Below are 16,368 nucleotides of genomic sequence, written 5' to 3'. Positions count from 1 at the left end.
TGTATTTATATATAAAGTATACTAGTATTTTGTACGCGCGATGCGCGAAAATTAATGCCCAATATTAAAACATTAATAAATACAAATAATCAAAATTTATAATTCGAATTATATATACACAGATAATATATGTATTTTATACACACATATATGATTTACCATTAATAGAATTTTAATTAAAATATAATCAACCATTAAATTAATTATATAATGATTTTAATAAAATGATAATTAAAGAATAGGAAAAAGATATGATAGATATAGGTGTATGGTAATAATGATGGGGTTAAAATTAACGGTGTTATAACGGTGTAAGGGTAGTTTTGTATAACAATAATGTAGTAAGGACATTTTTGTCTAATAACATTGAAGTGTACAACATTTAAAGCAAAATGTATATATTTATTAGCATACAAAAAGAGGGACATAAATCAAGGATATAACCTTGATTGGNATATATATATATATATATATATATATATTAATTAATTAATATTAATATTAATATATAACAATATTACCATATCACTAATCACCAATCACCAATTAATTATTTTTTTTAAAATAATCACCAATTAATTAATTAATATTAGTATATATTAATATATTATATATTAATATATTAATATTAAGAATAATACCATATACCATATTATCAATTATCAATTATATATCACCAATCACCCATCACCCATTAATATTAACAATATTACCATATTATCATTATCATATATTACCATAATAATATTATAGGATGGATAATTAATAAAATAATAAAATAATAAATAAATAAAATAAATGGTTTTACCAAAATACCCCTAAGTTTTGGGGGGAAAATTTGGGAGGAGGAAAATGTTTTTATATATAGTATAGATTAAAAAAAAATGTACAATTGAAATAACACAAAAAATTGAGCAATTAGCATTTTTTTACATGTTTTTGGTAAAACAAATCAAATTAATGAGATAACATTTAATATAATTGATTTTAAAATGTTGATGCTTATATAGATATTATGGGTGAGGTAGTGATGTGTCAAATTATATATCAAAATTTTATTTTAATTATTATTAAAATTAAAAAAAAAAACTAAAAATTGGTAGGAACGCGTAAGCCCTTGAACAGGGCCGGCACTGGGCAAGTCTGCCCAAGGCCTTTGCACAATATTCGGGGCCCCCTACTTTAAAAAAAAAAAGGAAAAAGTGTCAAATAGGCCACTAAATTTGTAGCTTTTGTGCAATTGGGTCATTGAACTTAAAAAGTGTGTAATTCAACCATCAAACAAGCAAAATTTGTGCAATTGGACCATTTTTACAAAATTTTTTAATTCAATTTGAGTTAAAAACATTTCAATATTGACTTCCAACTAGTATGGTAGAAGAAAATGTCACTCTTAGTACGTATATGTTAGTAATATAATTGGATTTTACTAGAAAATTTTTGTAAAAATGGTCTAATTGCACAAATTTTGTTTGTTTGATGGTTGAATTGCACACTTTTTAAGTTCAATGGCCCAATTGCACAAAAGCGACAAGTTCAATGGCCTATTTGACACTTTTTCCGACGCCTCGCCAAGCTAAGCAGCAAAATCCCATTTATATTAGGCAACTTATTTTTCTTATCCCACAAATATTAGGCAACTTTTTTTTCCCTTCTGTGCACGCAACTCTATGTATTTATATATAAAGTATACTAGTATTTTGTACGCGCGATGCGCGAAAATTAATGCCCAATATTAAAACATTAATAAATACAAATAATCAAAATTTATAATTCGAATTATATATACACAGATAATATATGTATTTTATACACACATATATGATTTACCATTAATAGAATTTTAATTAAAATATAATCAACCATTAAATTAATTATATAATGATTTTAATAAAATGATAATTAAAGAATAGGAAAAAGATATGATAGATATAGGTGTATGGTAATAATGATGGGGTTAAAATTAACGGTGTTATAACGGTGTAAGGGTAGTTTTGTATAACAATAATGTAGTAAGGACATTTTTGTCTAATAACATTGAAGTGTACAACATTTAAAGCAAAATGTATATATTTATTAGCATACAAAAAGAGGGACATAAATCAAGGATATAACCTTGATTGGGACTTATTATGTTTTTAGATAATTTGTATTAGGCAAAGTTTATATAATTTGTATTAGGCAACCCTTTTCCAGTTTCCTTCTACGCCATTATTTATGTGTACAATATATAAATATTAGGTTATTAGCTTGAGTCATTAACATTAAGCATTAATTAGTTATTACCGAAATTGTTGCTTAATTCTTATATATTTACACAAATCTCACAAATAAACTACAGACAGATGATAGACAGATGAGACGACAGACGTAGTTCGATAGGATCAAAGAACTCTTCTTGATCGTACAAAGTCACAAATTTTTAAGTTCTTCAATTCTCTTAACAGGTAATTAAAATTACTAAATATTTCACAATTCTTGTTTATTATTTTATTTACATGACTTAATAATTCTGATTCAGAATAATATATTCAAGAATTTGTTTCTTGATTAATTATTTGTTCATAGAGTTTTTAAATAAATTTTTATTTTTTGTTTAGGGTTTTATAATTATGTTTTCTAGAAAATATTCATCTGGGTTTGAAAAATTGTTAACTGCTATTTTTATTATTGACTATTGTGAAGGAAAAATTGTTAAATGCTACTATTATATATCGAATATTATTGACTATCCCAATTACTGTTGCCTCTGCATAAAGGAGTTTTTCAAAGTTGAATTTGTTGAAATCTTACTTACGATCAAGTATGTTGCANTACCATATTATCATTATCATATATTACCATAATAATATTATAGGATGGATAATTAATAAAATAATAAAATAATAAATAAATAAAATAAATGGTTTTACCAAAATACCCCTAAGTTTTGGGGGGAAAATTTGGGAGGAGGAAAATGTTTTTATATATAGTATAGATTAAAAAAAAATGTACAATTGAAATAACACAAAAAATTGAGCAATTAGCATTTTTTTACATGTTTTTGGTAAAACAAATCAAATTAATGAGATAACATTTAATATAATTGATTTTAAAATGTTGATGCTTATATAGATATTATGGGTGAGGTAGTGATGTGTCAAATTATATATCAAAATTTTATTTTAATTATTATTAAAATTAAAAAAAAAAACTAAAAATTGGTAGGAACGCGTAAGCCCTTGAACAGGGCCGGCACTGGGCAAGTCTGCCCAAGGCCTTTGCACAATATTCGGGGCCCCCTACTTTAAAAAAAAAAAGGAAAAAGTGTCAAATAGGCCACTAAATTTGTAGCTTTTGTGCAATTGGGTCATTGAACTTAAAAAGTGTGTAATTCAACCATCAAACAAGCAAAATTTGTGCAATTGGACCATTTTTACAAAATTTTTTAATTCAATTTGAGTTAAAAACATTTCAATATTGACTTCCAACTAGTATGGTAGAAGAAAATGTCACTCTTAGTACGTATATGTTAGTAATATAATTGGATTTTACTAGAAAATTTTTGTAAAAATGGTCTAATTGCACAAATTTTGTTTGTTTGATGGTTGAATTGCACACTTTTTAAGTTCAATGGCCCAATTGCACAAAAGCGACAAGTTCAATGGCCTATTTGACACTTTTTCCAAAAAAAAACAATTATATATATGTATAGTATTTATGTGCGAAGACGCCTCGCCAAGCTAAGCAGCAAAATCCCATTTATATTAGGCAACTTATTTTTCTTATCCCACAAATATTAGGCAACTTTTTTTTCCCTTCTGTGCACGCAACTCTATGTATTTATATATAAAGTATACTAGTATTTTGTACGCGCGATGCGCGAAAATTAATGCCCAATATTAAAACATTAATAAATACAAATAATCAAAATTTATAATTCGAATTATATATACACAGATAATATATGTATTTTATACACACATATATGATTTACCATTAATAGAATTTTAATTAAAATATAATCAACCATTAAATTAATTATATAATGATTTTAATAAAATGATAATTAAAGAATAGGAAAAAGATATGATAGATATAGGTGTATGGTAATAATGATGGGGTTAAAATTAACGGTGTTATAACGGTGTAAGGGTAGTTTTGTATAACAATAATGTAGTAAGGACATTTTTGTCTAATAACATTGAAGTGTACAACATTTAAAGCAAAATGTATATATTTATTAGCATACAAAAAGAGGGACATAAATCAAGGATATAACCTTGATTGGGACTTATTATGTTTTTAGATAATTTGTATTAGGCAAAGTTTATATAATTTGTATTAGGCAACCCTTTTCCAGTTTCCTTCTACGCCATTATTTATGTGTACAATATATAAATATTAGGTTATTAGCTTGAGTCATTAACATTAAGCATTAATTAGTTATTACCGAAATTGTTGCTTAATTCTTATATATTTACACAAATCTCACAAATAAACTACAGACAGATGATAGACAGATGAGACGACAGACGTAGTTCGATAGGATCAAAGAACTCTTCTTGATCGTACAAAGTCACAAATTTTTAAGTTCTTCAATTCTCTTAACAGGTAATTAAAATTACTAAATATTTCACAATTCTTGTTTATTATTTTATTTACATGACTTAATAATTCTGATTCAGAATAATATATTCAAGAATTTGTTTCTTGATTAATTATTTGTTCATAGAGTTTTTAAATAAATTTTTATTTTTTGTTTAGGGTTTTATAATTATGTTTTCTAGAAAATATTCATCTGGGTTTGAAAAATTGTTAACTGCTATTTTTATTATTGACTATTGTGAAGGAAAAATTGTTAAATGCTACTATTATATATCGAATATTATTGACTATCCCAATTACTGTTGCCTCTGCATAAAGGAGTTTTTCAAAGTTGAATTTGTTGAAATCTTACTTACGATCAAGTATGTTGCAAAGAGAGACTCAATAGATTAGTTTTAGCCTCTATTGCAAATGAGATTTTGGAAGAAGTTGATATCAAAAGTTTGGTAGATGATTTTGCGTCTAAATGTGCACGACACATTACACTTTTTTAATGAAATTTTAGATGTATTTTTTTATAGAATATTTATATTTTGAATTTTGACACAACTTTTTAAACAACTATTATTTATATATATATATAAATTAATCGAAAAAGGGGCCCAATTTAAGATATTGCACAGGATCCCATTTTTTATTGGAACGACCCTGCCCTTGAAATACCATAATCAAGCAAAAAATGATTGCAACAACTACCGATTACTCATTCTAGAGCCTATAAACTAATGCATATATAAATGCCTCATTAATGGTCTGCTGTGTGTTACGATTTAGGCTGATCTTGCAATTGCTGGTAAGAAGAATGACTTAAATACAAATAGCAAGAAGTTGGCAACTGATGCTGGGAAGGATGAAACTATGCCTAGGAATGAAGAAAACTTAGCTGTTAAATAAATTTTGAAATTTCATTTTGTTTGTCTGCTTGTGTGAGCTGTTAGTTTGTACTGAGGAGTTTGTTATGAAATTTTGTCTTTTTCTACAATTGGGTATTTAAGGATTGTGGAATTTTTTTTTGGAATCATCATAAACTATTAATGTTTTTTGGTATTAAAGGCGTTAAGTCTTTGTGGGTCGATTGGTCGCCACCTTTGGAGGGATGGATCAAACTCAATACTGACGGGGCTAGAAAGACTTCCATTGGGCTTGCTAGTGCTAGTGGTCTTTTTCGGGATCAATTAGAGAGGTGGATCATGGGTTTCACGGTCAATGTGGGAGGGAACGATAGTGACTCTACCGAACTGTACGTGGGGCTTAAAGGAGGATCTATGGCTCGGTAGAGAGAGGGGTTTTCAAAAGGTTCTCGTTGAGTTGGATTCGGGAGCTATTGTTGAGGTGATGAATGAAAGTTTTCCACAGGGGGACAATCTTCCCTCACTCGTCATGGATTATAAGTTTCTTAGAAGGGGTTTTCATTGTGTGGTCTTCTCACATGTTCTGAGAGAAGGGAACAAGTGCGCGGACTTCTTGGCTAATCTTGGGCAGATGGAGAATTGGGGGACTAGAATCTTTGAGGACTTTCTAGACAAGATAATTCGACTTCTTCAGGCTGACGCGGGAGGAACCAGATTTATAAAAATCAAATAATCGTTGTGGATGTGGTGTCCTCTTCACTAAAAAAGAAATGAAAATTCATCCCTTTTCTTCACCTTTATTTTTTCTTTTTTGTTCTCCCTTTTCTTACTCTGGAAACTCTATACCCTTCTTTTGTTATTTCCTCACCTCCCCTTTTCCATAGCTTATTCATTTGTTTTCTCAGGTTGTTAGTTGTTACAAATTGGCATCAAAGCTCTAAGGGCCTAGAGCTTCCCTGGTGAATCCCTTGAGCTTAGAGGAACATGTGAATCGGCTTTAGGACTGGTTTTTGGACCTGAAAAGTAAGATTGATAGCAACAAATAAGAGACTTGGGATGAAGTTGAAAGACTTTGAGCTCAAATAACTAACCTTAAAATTGAGCTACTTGATGTTATCCGTCTCAACATCCCTTCATCTCTAGTGATGTCAACTCCTCCTACATGTTCATATGTCTATGGTAAAGGTAATACTACCCCTCCTGTACAAAATCTGACTCATTTTGAATATGAGGAATCTAGTAATGTTCCAGGTAAGGAAGGAACTAGAATCCTCGCAAATCATGTTGGTCCTTGTATGGTAGGGGTACAAGTCTAGGGGGGTGAATAGACTTGTATACTTTTTCAAAAACTTTTCAAAGTAACGCAACAGACATGAATTGTTACCCCTTTTAAAGTCATTTGCACGTATTTGTTCTTGTTAAAACTTTATGTTTGGTTTGATTAAAAGCAGTATGTAAATGCTGGAAATAAGAGAGATTGAGAGAGAGAGAGATTTTTGAAGTGGTTCAGCCAAACCTAGCCTACGTCAACTCTTCTCCTTAAACTCCAAGGAGGATTGCACTATCACCACTAGTACAATAAATAACTACTTACACCTTGAACACAAAGCCGATTAACTGTTTAGGTTTTCACATAATTTGTTACTCTGCCTCTTTCTACTAAACATAGTAGAGATGTTGGTTTGAACAGAAAGGTTGTTCAGGTTTCTCCAACAAATGACTCAGCATTAAATCTTCTTGTTTTGTTGCCTATGTCTTGAGCTTGATAATTCGTTGAAGCTCTTTGCACTCTCACTTCAATGTCTTTGAAATTTGTACGTTGGAGGGAAACAAAATTTCAAACTTCTTCTGTCAAAATTTCAAACAAAATGTCCACTCAGATTTTCAACCATTTGGTGTGCTTTTGTTACTGATTATGCATCTTTTGTCTACTCAAAATACTTTTGGCCTGAAAAATGTAACGCGCAACACACAGAGATGTTAAAACAATAGTTGTAACACAAGAGACTTGATAACGCAGTTTGGGAAAAACCCTATTCTGCGAGGCACTTCTCAGTCTTGAGAATTTGCCTAAATCCACTAAAAGCTTAATATTCAAAGTACATAGTTTTGGGACCAGAGATCACACAATAGATTGATATTCTCCTATCTAATCTATTGTAACCTAAACACATGTACTACTTTCTAGGGGAATTTAGAATCCTCTCGAAAACCTCTTATACCTCACAATGTTAGCTAGGGAATTCGTGTCTTGGGTTTAGTTGAGAAGTTCTTTAAATAGCCAACTAATCAGAATAAAAACTGTTAGGAATAAAATGTAATAGTTTTGATGATACAAATTGTAATTTTTATTAGTCCCCTTATTTTATTTTGAGTCTAGTGTACAATCTCCAAAGGTCCAAGTCTAAAGTCAAAGTCATACGAAATTGAGGAGAATTAGACTTAATCAGCATATTGTTATTTATTAATTATATGCTATGAAAGTCATTAAAAGATGAAATGGAAGATTGGACAAAGAGCGCATAGCACAAGCCAAATGTTTCTGGTTCAAAACCCAGGATCAACATTTTATTAGGAGGATATGAGGATGGCTCAACAAGGGAAGGAGGACAACTTTCAGGATGGCTCAACAAGGGAAGAAGGAGGACAACTTTCAGGATGACAAATTGAACAGTGAAGCTGGTTCGAATTTATTTATGCAAGAAGGACAGGATGACAAATTGAACAGTGAAGCTGGTTCGAATTTATTTATGCAAGAAGGAGAAAATGCTACTAAGGCCAGAATTTATTTATGCAAGAAGGAGAAAATGCTACTAAGGCCATTCTGAGAATAAAGATTATTTGAGAAGAATATTAACCAATGAGTTAATATGGAGCAATGGTGAGTTAATATGGAGCAATGGTCAGAGTGGAATAGCTAATGTGAAGATCACGTCCCTGGGAGCGAAAATGCAAATGAATCTTGGAGATAAAATTCTTAAGTGAAAATTTAATTTTTGGTAACAAAAATTCTATGCAAAAGTAAATTTTTGGACTGAGATTGGAGCCAAAATTAAATTTAACTTTGGGATAATAATTCAGAAATCCAAAATTAATTTTTGGAGGCATATTTCGAATTAATCTGATGAAGACCAACTTGGAGGTGTCGGTGAATTTTCGGTGATATAATTTATGCTCAAGCAAGAGTCACCGGAGAAAATATTTTGGAGAGATCAACTTGACAATCAAAAGAAGAAATTGCAAAGTCAAGGATTCACACTTGAAAAGTCAAAATTGGAGACCATCTTGATAAGGAAATTCAATCCAAGATCTGAAGAGTGCAATTGGACGAATGGGCTTCTTACAAGAGGAGTAATGACATAGGCCAAATTTCAAATTCATCTGACAAAGGCCATGGAGAGCTTCAGAACAAGTTGGCAAATTATTTCAAGATTCAAAATGGACGATCAAGATTTAAAGATCTACAACGGGTAGATAGCTTCTTCAAGCTATAAATACCCATGCAAGACTTGAAGACAGGCACCTCTCTCACCTCTCTAAATCACTCATCTGCTTACGTATCTGAGATATCATTTGAAAGAAGAAAAATTGAGTGTGTGCTAAAAGTGAGCTATTATTTCGAAAAAGAGAGAATAAAAATTGAAGAGTGCAAGTATTGAGCTGAATAGAAAAATTCAAGTCTGAGAGAGAAAAAGAAAAATATTTCTTTGTAAAACCATATCTACTGTGAGTAGAGGAAAGGAGAGTAGCAGGTGCGGCTTGTGAAATCCGAGTTGAGTGCGAGGCACTCGGAAGGAGCGTGGCTTTGTGCGAGACGCTCGGGAGCGTAGGGAGACGCTCGGGAGAAAAGCTCGGGAGTATAGCATTGTGCGGGATACTCGGAGGAGTGCGGCTTTGTGCAGAACACTCGTGAAGACTAAGTGTAGCTGGGTGCAAAACGCTTGGTTGTGGAGCGTAGCTGGGTGCAAGATGCTCGTGAACGTAGCTGGGTGCAAGACGTTCGGGTTTGAGTGTTGCTGTAGGCAAAGAGCATTCGGAGTAGCAGATGCTAGAAGGGCACTGATCCACTATTTGTATCTGGGCGATTGAAGATAGTGGAAATCTTCCTTGGAGTGAAGGAAGAAGTGGAGTAGGAGAATTACACCATCTCCGAACCACTATAAATCTCTCTGTCTCTTTACTTTACTTGCATCATATTTATTCCTGCATGCATATCCCGTACTAACCCACTAACTGATATATCTATCTGGGTCTTGCAAAGTCATACGTGTGCATGCATTGCATATTTTATTGTAAGTCTTCATATTCAAAGTGCATGTATTGAGCATTTCAATTTCCTAGAGCTTATTTACTATTCATGCACTATTCACACACTATTCCTTACTATTCACTCACTATTCACATTTCTTTGTAAGGGATTCCTCCTAATTCATACAAACCCATTTACTATTCATTCTTCATTTATCATCTGGGTTTGCTTTTGCATGCGATATATTTCTTCATATCTGATCAAGTCTTTTATAGCACTTTACGTACTGATATTCCGCTGCGAACTCTAAGTTGTTTATTTGCTTTATGCTTGCTACCTAGAGTTGAAATTACCAAAGTGTTATAATTTTTTAATTTGTTGAAAAGTCTATTCACCCCCCCTCTAGACTTTTCCCACCCTATCGGGACCAACAAAAACAGTACTAGTATTATTCCTGGTTTGTTTGGGATTTGATCTTCAGTCTTTGTGATCTTCTTTTCGACTTGAATTGGGATTCTTTTTTGCCAACAATTAAGACAAACTTTTTAATTCAACATTCTCCCCCTTTGTCAAATTTTTGGCAAAAACCTTGATTTCTCCCCCTTAGTCGATCCTCTCTTTTAGGACTTGTTGAATTATGAATCTTCTGTTTGTGACTTGAGTTCATAGTGGTCTTGGGAGTATAAAGGAGCTGATTATAGCAACATGGAATTGTTTGTCAATATTTGTAAAAGATCTGGATCATTTGATAGTCAAAATGAAGTTTCATCATTAGCAGTCTACACATTAGTGTTGTCATACTACCCAAAGACAATGCAAAAAACTAGCAGCAGCATACTGTTCCTCCTTCTTGATTTTCACTACATCAAGGACAATGCATTAACTAGCAGCAGCATACTGTTCCTTTTTGGGACAGTACATCAGCAACAAAAGATGCTGTAACTAATATCAGCATAGTCTAACCTACCAACATAATTATCACAAAAACCATGTTCAGCAAAAAAAGACAGTAAAGCCAGAATACTTCTCCAAAAGCCAGTAAGGGCAGAATACCAAAAACTTGCCAGTAAGGCCAGAATACCCAGAATACCAGAATACCAAAAACTTCTCCCCCTTTTTTGCTCAAAAATTTTCTGAAGGTGTTGAAACAGAGTTTTCAACATCTTGAGTCTCTTCTTCTTCTTCTTCTTCTTGACTTTCTTCTTGACTCTCTTCTTGATCACATTCTTCTTCTGAGTTTTCTCCTTGAGTCTCTTCTTCTTCTTCTTCTTCTTGTCTTTCTTCTTGACTGATTTCTTCTTCTGTGTCTTTCTTTAGTGCTTGCAGCCACTGTAGTACCTCTGTTTTTTCCTCTTTGAGTTCTAGATGTCTCTTTGTGATCCTTTTCTCTTCTTTCACTATTTCTTTTAGTCTTTTCTGGAAGTATTTTAGGAGGATGGTTTTATCTGTTGGATCTTCCTTTGGAGTGGTAGTTGTCAAGTCATTTTGGTGTGTTCCCTTCCTTAGTTTGATGGTTATTGAGAGTGTTTTGACTGGAATTGTGGGTTTCTGTTGCTTGAGTGCTTGTTGGACCAGCAGTGTGTAAATCAGGTTGGGGAATATTAGAGAAGCTTTGGGGGTTCCATTTCCTACTAAGTTCATGATCTGGCTGTGCACAATCTCTCCAAAGTTGATCTTGATTCTTTTACCAATCTTGTATAGTAGTTCTGCTAGACTCCACTTAATAGTGTTTTCATGGAGTGAGGACATCCAGTTGACTAGAGCAATCTTTTGGAGTATGGCATACTTGCTTGTCAGAGAGGCTGCTTTGATTTTGTTCTTCTCAAAGCTTACATTACCAGCTGTCAGTTCTTGGGCAACTTGTTCACTATTGATGCTTGCAGAGTTTTCTGTGGTTGAGGTGCCCATGTAGTCATTAATCAGAGAGGGTGTAAAGTCATAGAATTTACCTCTTAGGTAGATCTTTCCGTACATTGGATCACTTGGGGTTGGTGTTCCTGCTCCCAGATTGTTGTAAAATTCATGAATGACACTTTCTTCATATGGTTCAATGTTTGTTACTGTTTCAAGCATTTGACTGTGAATGAGAATTTCTGAGATCTGTTCACTGTCCTTCATTTTATCAAGCACAAGGAGTTTCTGACTGATGATCTTTCTGGTTGTGACTTTTTCCCATTTTGTGGCATTCTGTTTGGTTAAAATTTTTTTACTATAGGGTTGTGGCAGATTTGATGTGTTGGCTTGTGTACCACTTTCCTCTTCAGCCACCCCTTTTCCCTTTTCTTTGGCAGTGTGTTTCCTTAGTGACTTTCTTGCACGTGTTCTTGTCCCCACATTTTCTGATATCTCTTCAGTTTCACTTGCTTCTTTCTCACTATTCCAGCTGGTCTCCTCTTCTGTTTCCTTTTGCTTTTTCTTGTTTGTTTTTGGTTTTCTTGGAGGTGGTATGTTAGGTCGTCCTCTAGGGGGTCTGGCTGAAATTGGGAAATCTTCAGGTCTTTTAGCTCGCGGATCTGCCCCTTCAAATGGATCTACTCTCTTCCTCTTTCTTTGTGATTTGTCTGTTGATGGTGTTGGAACAGGGGTTTCAACATTTTGAGTCGGGAGGTGTTCTGTACGTGTTGGAACAGGGGTTTCAACGCTGTGAATCGTGAGGTGTTCTGTATTTAACATACTAGGGTAGATATTTATCTCGGTGTCCTCATTCTGAGGCTCTGTTCCTCTCTCTTCTTCCGGAAAAACATATAGATCCTTCTCAAGAGTGTCCGAGGGGGACGAATTTGGAACCCTAGGTTTGGGTGTGAAAATCCCCTTTTGGGTATTCACCCGTTCTTCTTTCGATTCTTCATCTAACAGTTGTCACGCCCGATTGAGGGCCAACGGAGATTGATAGGGTTTATCAATCGGATTAGCAATCACATTCTCCCCCAGATTATCCGCCATTGGCATAGGGTTAGTTACTTCTTCAATTTCGACTGAGGGTGGAATCGAATTACCTGGAGATGGCGGGTCTTCGTCCGGTGATGCTCTGCTTTCTTGGATTTCTTGGAATGGCACTTGGGAGATAGGGACGGGGTCCATGACGATGGTGGCTGGGTCGCCGGTGTATTCTGGAACAGAGGAACTGTCGACCCTTTCGGTTTGCGAAGTTCCCCTCCGAGGTGCTTGAGGTTTAGCTTTCTTTGATCTTTTCATATCTTTGGTTGGTGTTTCTTGTGTTTTTCCTGAGATGTTTGAGCGGGTTCTCACCATTCTGAGAGATGTGGAGTTTGTGCAATGGAGGTGGTAGGATTGTGATGTCGTGGGTGGAGTGGTGTCGTGGGAGAGAAGACACAAGGGTTTTGTTGTCTGGGCTTAGATGGGTGTTTGGGCCGTAGGTGGCCCGATTGGAGTGATGGATATTTGGGCCGTAGGTGGCCCAATTTGAGTGATGCGGACATCCTTTTTTTTTTTTTTAATTTTATTTGACTATATTTGGCATAGTCCAATTTCAGATCTCAACTTGTGAATCTGTTTCCATCTAGTGCTTTTGTAAAGATATCTGCCAATTGTTTATCGGTACTGATATGTGTGAGAGTTACAATTTCATCCTCAACTAGTTCCCTTATGAAGTGGTGTCTGATGTCGATGTGTTTGGTTCGCGAATGCTGAACAGGATTTTTGGAGATGTCTATTGCACTTTTGTTGTCACAGTATATGGTCATTGTTGATTGGTGAATCCCATAGTCTTCTAACATCTGTTTCATCCATAATAGTTGTGGACAGCAACTCCCAGCAGCGATATATTCGACCTCTGCTGTTGATAGGGATATAGAGCTCTGTTTTTTACTTAACCAAGACACAAAATTTGTTCCTAGTAGAAAACATCCTCCTGATGTGCTTTTTCTATCATCCATATTTCCCGCCCAGTCTGCATCGCAGTAGGCAGATAGGTGTTGGTTTGTGTCAAAAGAGTACCATATACCTAGGTCAATGGTCCCCTTTACATATTTGATAATTCTTTTTACAGCGTTTAGATGTGTTTCCATGGGATTGGCTTGATATCTGGCACATATTCCTACCCCAAAACTTAAATCTGGTCTGCTGGCTGTTAAATAGAGTAGGCCTCCTATCATGCTTCGATACAGGGTTTGTTCCACTTCTTTCCCTTCTGAATCTTTAGAGATCCTCTCTGTTGTTGGAACAGGTGTTCTAACAACTTTGCTTTCATTCATCCCGAATCTTTTGACAAGATTTCTTGCATATTTGCTTTGTGAGACAAAGATTCCATTTTCTAATTGCTTGACCTGTAGCCCCAGAAAGTAGCTGAGTTCACCAACCATACTCATCTCAAATTCTCCTTCCATATCTGTAATGAATTGGTTCTTGTAGCAGTTTTGTGTTGATCCAAAAACTATGTCGTCAACATAGATCTGAGCAATCATGATATCTTTCTTATGAGTTCTTACAAATAGTGTCTTGTCTACACTCCCCCTTTGGTAACCTTTATTCAGCAGGAATTGGGTTAATCGCTCGTACCAAGCTCGTGGAGCTTGCTTTAAACCATATAGTGCCTTTTTGAGCTTGTAGACATGTTCAGGATGATATGGATCTTCAAAGCCTTTTGGTTGGGCTACATAGACTTCTTCTTTTAGGTACCCATTCAGAAATGCGGTTTTTACATCCATTTGATACAGTTTCATTTTTAGGATGCATGTTACGGCTATTAGAAGCCGTATAGACTCAATTCTAGCTACTGGTGCAAAAGTTTCTTCAAAGTCTGTTCCTTCGACTTGTGTGTAGCCTTGGGCTACTAGTCTGGCTTTGTTCCTTATTATGTTTCCTTGTTCATCTGTTTTGTTTTTATAGATCCATTTTGTTCCGATGACATTTACATCTTGTGGTTTGGAGACTAATTCCCATACCTCATTTCTTTTGAATTGTTCCAATTCTTCCTGCATGGCTTCTATCCAAAATTCATCTAACAATGCTTCGGTTGTGTTCTTTGGTTCGATTTTTGATGTGTAGCAAAAATCTCCTTCAGACATCTTGAGGTAGTCTCTCTTTTTCCCTCTAGTCCTTATTCCATCTTCTAGATCTCCAAGGACATTTTCGAGGGGGTGATTTTTCTGGGTTCTTGATCTTGGTATGACAGGCTGTTTTTTGGTTTCTTCACCCTCATCTTCTGATTTGGTCTCTGTTTCTTCACCCTCGTCTTCTGATTTGGTCTCTGTTTCTGTTTTTTCTGCAGAGCCATTCATTGGTGGTAGAACTGTTGTTTCAACAACTTATGAGTCTTCTTCATTATCAGTTTTTTCTTCTGAATTTTCATCACTGATGGTTACATTTATGGATTCCATCACACTGTTTGTTCTGAGATTAAACACACGAAAGGCCCGACTGTTTGATGAGTATCCTATGAAGATTCCTTTGTCACTCTTGATGTCGAACTTTCCTAAGGATTCTCTATCTCTTAGTATGTAGCAGTTGCTACCAAACACATGTGTGTGTTTTAGATTTGGTGTCTTACCTTTCCAAATTTGGTAGGGTGTCATGTTTGTTTCCTTTCGTATGTACACTCGATTTATCAAGTAACATGCGGTATTTACAGCTTCTGCCCAGAACTTTGGTGATATTCTTTTGTGATTCAGTAGGACCCTTGCCATTTCTTGTATGGTCCGATTTTTCCGTTCAACTACCCCGTTTTGTTGCGGTGTTTTGGGAGCCGAGAATTCGTGATGAATTCCATTCTCGTTGCAATATGTTTTGAACTGTGAGTTTTCAAATTCTCTTCCATGATGACTTCTTAACCGGATGATTCTTCTTACCTTTTGATCCTTTTTGTTTTGTATTTTATTGATGAGGATTTTGAATGCGTTGAATGTTTCTGATTTGTCTCTGAGGAAGTTTACCCATGTATATCGTGAAAAATCATCAACGGTTACATGAACATACCGTTTTCCTCCTATGCTTTCTGTTTGAGTGGGTCCAAATAGGTCCATGTGGAGAAGTTCCATAATCCTTGAGGTATGAATTCCTGTTGTTCCTTTGTGGCTACTTCTTGTCATCTTGTTTTCAAGACAAGCATCACATTTTCTATTTTCATCAATGTCCAGTTTTGGAACACCTCGGTATGCTCCTCCTTTTAGTCCCTTTTTCATATCATGAAAATTTATATGCCCCATTCGTTGATGCCACAGGAGTGTTTGATTGATGGTGATTTGATTGCATGTTAAATGGCTATCCCATGTGTAGCATCTATCCGAGGACCTTTTTCCCATCATGACACATTCATGTCTTTGGTTGTACACTTTGCAATTTTCTTTCGAAAATTCTACCCTCAGTTCATCTTCACATAGCTGACTTATACTGATAAGGTTTGCTTTTAAACCTTGTACCAAGAAGACTTTTGGTAATCTAGGTAGACCATGGACATTCAGTGTTCCACTGGCAATGATTTGCCCCCTTTCTCCATCTCCAAAGGTTACATGTCCTTCACTTTTGTAATGGATGTCCTCTAGATTGTTTGGGTTTCCGGTCATGTGTCTTGAACATCCACTGTTAAAGTACCAAACACTCGTTTCTTTGCTGATTTTTGAAGTATAGGCTGTGAATGGTGTTTGATTTTTTCTGACCCAGACTCTTTGGGCTGGTTTTTCTTGCCTTACCCAGGTTCTGTTATGGAGATCATTTTGTCTTTTA

At 34.6% G+C, this 16,368-nt stretch overlaps 1 protein-coding gene across 1 annotated transcript; it reads right to left on the bottom strand.

Annotated features, from left to right (window-relative positions):
* Positions 1-10,809: 10,809 nt before the first annotated feature.
* On the bottom strand, positions 10,810-12,360 carry LOC116024072. Its single transcript, XM_031264975.1, has one exon. It carries the CDS (start codon positions 12,358-12,360, stop codon positions 10,810-10,812), a length of 1,551 nt encoding a protein of 516 aa, XP_031120835.1.
* Positions 12,361-16,368: the final 4,008 nt, after the last annotated feature.

This window comes from Ipomoea triloba, chromosome 7, assembly GCF_003576645.1.
Source record: "Ipomoea triloba cultivar NCNSP0323 chromosome 7, ASM357664v1".
NCBI classification, from domain to species: Eukaryota; Viridiplantae; Streptophyta; class Magnoliopsida; order Solanales; family Convolvulaceae; genus Ipomoea; species Ipomoea triloba.
The sequence above is the reverse complement of the archived record's forward strand: the minus strand, read 5'-3'. Positions and strand labels throughout refer to the sequence as shown.

Coding starts and splice junctions, on each gene's coding strand:
- LOC116024072 (XM_031264975.1), bottom strand. CDS start 12,360: ATGTTAAATACAGAACACCTCACGATTCACAGCGTTGAAACCCCTGTT.